At 62.0% G+C, this 3164-nt stretch overlaps 1 protein-coding gene across 1 annotated transcript in view; it reads left to right on the forward strand.

The window, feature by feature from the left end:
• PALD1 (phosphatase domain containing paladin 1) overlaps positions 1–3164 on the forward strand; it is an 88146-nt gene that overhangs the window by 60501 nt on the left and 24481 nt on the right. Inside the window, exons 16-18 of the mRNA XM_045291685.1 lie at positions 461–601; positions 823–894; positions 1584–1724. Coding sequence (XP_045147620.1) covers positions 461–601; positions 823–894; positions 1584–1724 — 354 coding nt within the window. The remainder of the gene's footprint in view (positions 1–460; positions 602–822; positions 895–1583; positions 1725–3164) is intronic.

Genomic DNA, 3164 nt, shown 5'->3' on the forward strand with positions numbered 1-3164 from the left:
TGGAGGCCGTTTGCCTTCGTAGCTCCTTGGCACAGTGATTGCAGAGAGCCCTGAGGTTGGGTGGGACCTGGGGTTGGTTGTATGAAGTGGGCGGCTGCGGGAGGCAGCTGAGGCTGTGGGTACAGGGCCGTGCCTACAGCTCTGTACTGGGTCCTGGTGCAGCCCCCCAGTGGGGTGCACTGCTGCTGACCTGCTTGATTGTGGGTGGGTGGGCAGGGGGGGGCTCTCAGCTGTGCCAGTGTGTGTGCCCCACCTGGCCCCTGGCACCTGGCTCAGGGAGGCAGTGTCTCAGGCTTGTGGTGGCATGTGCAGCTGGGTGTACACGGTGCTGCGGCCAGCAGGGGCCCCTCCGGGGAAGGCACTCGGGCAGCTGCTGGTGCTGCCGTTTGGTTTGGGTGGGTGGCTGGGCTGGCCGTGTCTGCAGTGCAGCCCCTCACCCAGCCCTGGGCTCCTCCCCCAGGACTTTGACCGGCTGCTCCAGGTGCTTCGGGCTGCCCTCGCCGAGGACCCGGGCTCCGGCTTCGTGTTCAGCTGCCTCAGCGGCCAGGGCCGGACCACGACTGCCATGGTGCTGGCCGTGCTGGCCTTCTGGCACACCCGGGTATGGTGGCCGTGAGTCGGGTGGGGGGCCACCAGGCAGGGGCAGCCCAGCCCCCCGGAACAGTGGCTGTAGCAGCAGGGTGCTTGGTGCAGCCCTGGGGCCTCCCCTCATCTCTGGGCAGAAGCATTTGGGGCTGGCAGACCCCCAGCCAGGGGCTCCAGGTGGCAGGGGAGGGCTGAGGCCAGGGTGGGAGACCCCGTGCCAGCTGCTGTCTCCCACAGGGCTTTCCCGAGATGGGTGAGGAGGAGCTCGTGAGTGTGCCGGACGCCAAGTTCACCAAGGGCGAGTTTGAGGTGAGTGCCCCCTGTGGGGTTCGTCGGGATGAGGGGCTCAGTTATGTCGTTTTAGGGGGTTATGATCAGAGGTCAGGCTGTGCAGGCCTCAGGGACCTGGGCTCAGGTAGTACTTCCCATACGGGGCTGCGAAGAGATGGCTTTTTGCGCTTTGGCTGAAGTAAGACCTGTTTGCCACCCGCAGGGGCCGGGAGCAGGTGGACTGCCAGTTGGGCTGCCGCAGCTACTGACAAGAGGCAGCCACCAGATTAGTGGCTGAGGAAGGGCCTCTGCTGGAGGGGCTGGGGGACAAGAGCCTGACCTTCACAGGCTGAGTGCCCGAGGGGAGGGAGTGCTGGTATCAGTGAGCATGTCCACGGAGAACTCCATAGAGAGGGTGTCCCCCTGGGGGGCCGAGCTGGACTATCCCCCGCCCTCCCACATCCCTCGTCTGGGACGCCGATGTTCCTAGATTTGAGTCCACATAGATTTTCTTGCACGAAGCAGGACACCCGTGAGCCTGCCCTCGGGTTGCCCAGGACCACACCCCCCACACACAACCCCAAGCTGTCAGACTGGGGAACAGGCAGGATGCTGGTCAGGGCTGGCCCTCCAGGCCCTGTGTGCCCTGGGCCGGTCACACTGTCCTCCCCCGTCCCCCTGCCCCTGCTGGCTTTCTGACTGATCATCCCCCCCAACCCGGGCCCTAGGTGGTTTTGAAGGTGGTGCAGCTGCTGCCAGATGGGCACTGTGTGAAGAAGGAGGTGGACGTGGCACTGGACACGGTCAGTGAGACCATGACACCCATGCACTACCACCTTCGGGAGATCATCATCTGCACCTACCGCCAGGTGAGCCCCACCGGCCCTTAGCCCCGCCCCGCCCCTCCTCGGGGATCGCTGCAGCTCCTGCCCCTGTCTGCGGCTCTCAGTCACTTCTTCACTTTCCAGAAGTAGAGGTTCAGGTGGCCCCTGAATGGAGATGGCCCCGCCACCCCCCAGCCCAGTCCAGCCCCCTTGGTTCTGGCATGTTTGGTGGGAGGGGCAGTGTTCAAAGCGGTTAGCAGTTGTGGGGGCCACTTTGAGTGGACACCCAGGACTCCAGGGTCCTGTGGGCCACGTACTAGCTTTCTGCTTCAGGCGGGCACCTTGGGGATAGGCTGTTCTGGATAACCAGCGGGCTGTCAGCTCAGAATCTCGGGGTGTCTGCTGCCCCGGGAGGGGAGATAAGTACCAGGTGGACTTTGCCCCAGTGAAAGTTGTTGCTGACTAGCTTGTTAGAATTTCAAAAGTCCTGTAATTTTCATAAAAGCCCTCATTTAATGGATTTTTCAGGCTCTCTAGAAAAACATGGGGCAGGCTGGGTTATTCCTCCCTGGCCGGCAAGGGGCGCATGTCTTCAATGGCCCTGCTCCCTATGGGCCTGTGCTGCCACCCTCATTCTGGGCCCTCTCTGTCTAGAACCTGATCCCCTACTGCCCTCCGCTAAGCCCCATGGGGTGGAATGACTGCTGAGCAATGGCCAGGGCTGAAGGTTGAGGCAGGCTGTGTCTTAGGTCAGAGGTCACTTGGAATCGGGGGTGGGGGGTGGGGGGGTGTTTACAGAGATGAGGAAGATGCCACATGGGAGGGAGGTGGAGGTGGTTAGACAGACTTGTCTTGCATGCTGCCACAAGGTGGCAGCAGTGAGCTGAGGCTGAGCCCCTGCTCCTGAGCGGGGCACTCACGGCGCAGGGGCGTGTTTCCACGGCTCTGTGCCTAACCCTAACTCCCAGTCCTGCCCTTGCACCTATTCCGACTCCCAGCAGCCCTGTGGGAGAGGGTCGAATTCCTCTGTGGGCTTCCAAGACTGTAACTCTTGAACTCCGAAAACCAATCTCACTGTCATCGAGAGGATGTCGACTCATAGAGACCCTTTAGGACAGGGTGGAACTGCCCCCGTGAGTCTGTGAGGCTGTAATTGTTTACTGGAGCAGAAAGCCCCGTCTTTCTCCCTCGGAGCGGCTGGTGGTTTAGAACTGCCTACCATGCTGATGGCAGCCCAGTGCATAACCACTGGGAGTTGAAAGTCCAGTCTCTCTCCCGTGGAGCGGCTGGCTCTTTCAGACTGCTGACTTTGCAGTTATCAGCCCAGGGCATAACCACTGTGCCACCAGGGCTCCCAGCACCCCTGTCTAACCTTGCTTCCAAGCACTCTGGACTCCCAGCCAGCACTGCACAGGCCAGAGCCCCTCCACACACTCAGCCCTGTTAGCCCCACACTGCTTCCCAGCCCTTCCAGGGCTGACGGCT

The sequence above is a fragment of the Echinops telfairi genome, unplaced genomic scaffold (assembly GCF_000313985.2).
Source record: "Echinops telfairi isolate 266 unplaced genomic scaffold, ASM31398v2 ScPeMD7_70;HRSCAF=299, whole genome shotgun sequence".
NCBI classification, from domain to species: Eukaryota; Metazoa; Chordata; class Mammalia; order Afrosoricida; family Tenrecidae; genus Echinops; species Echinops telfairi.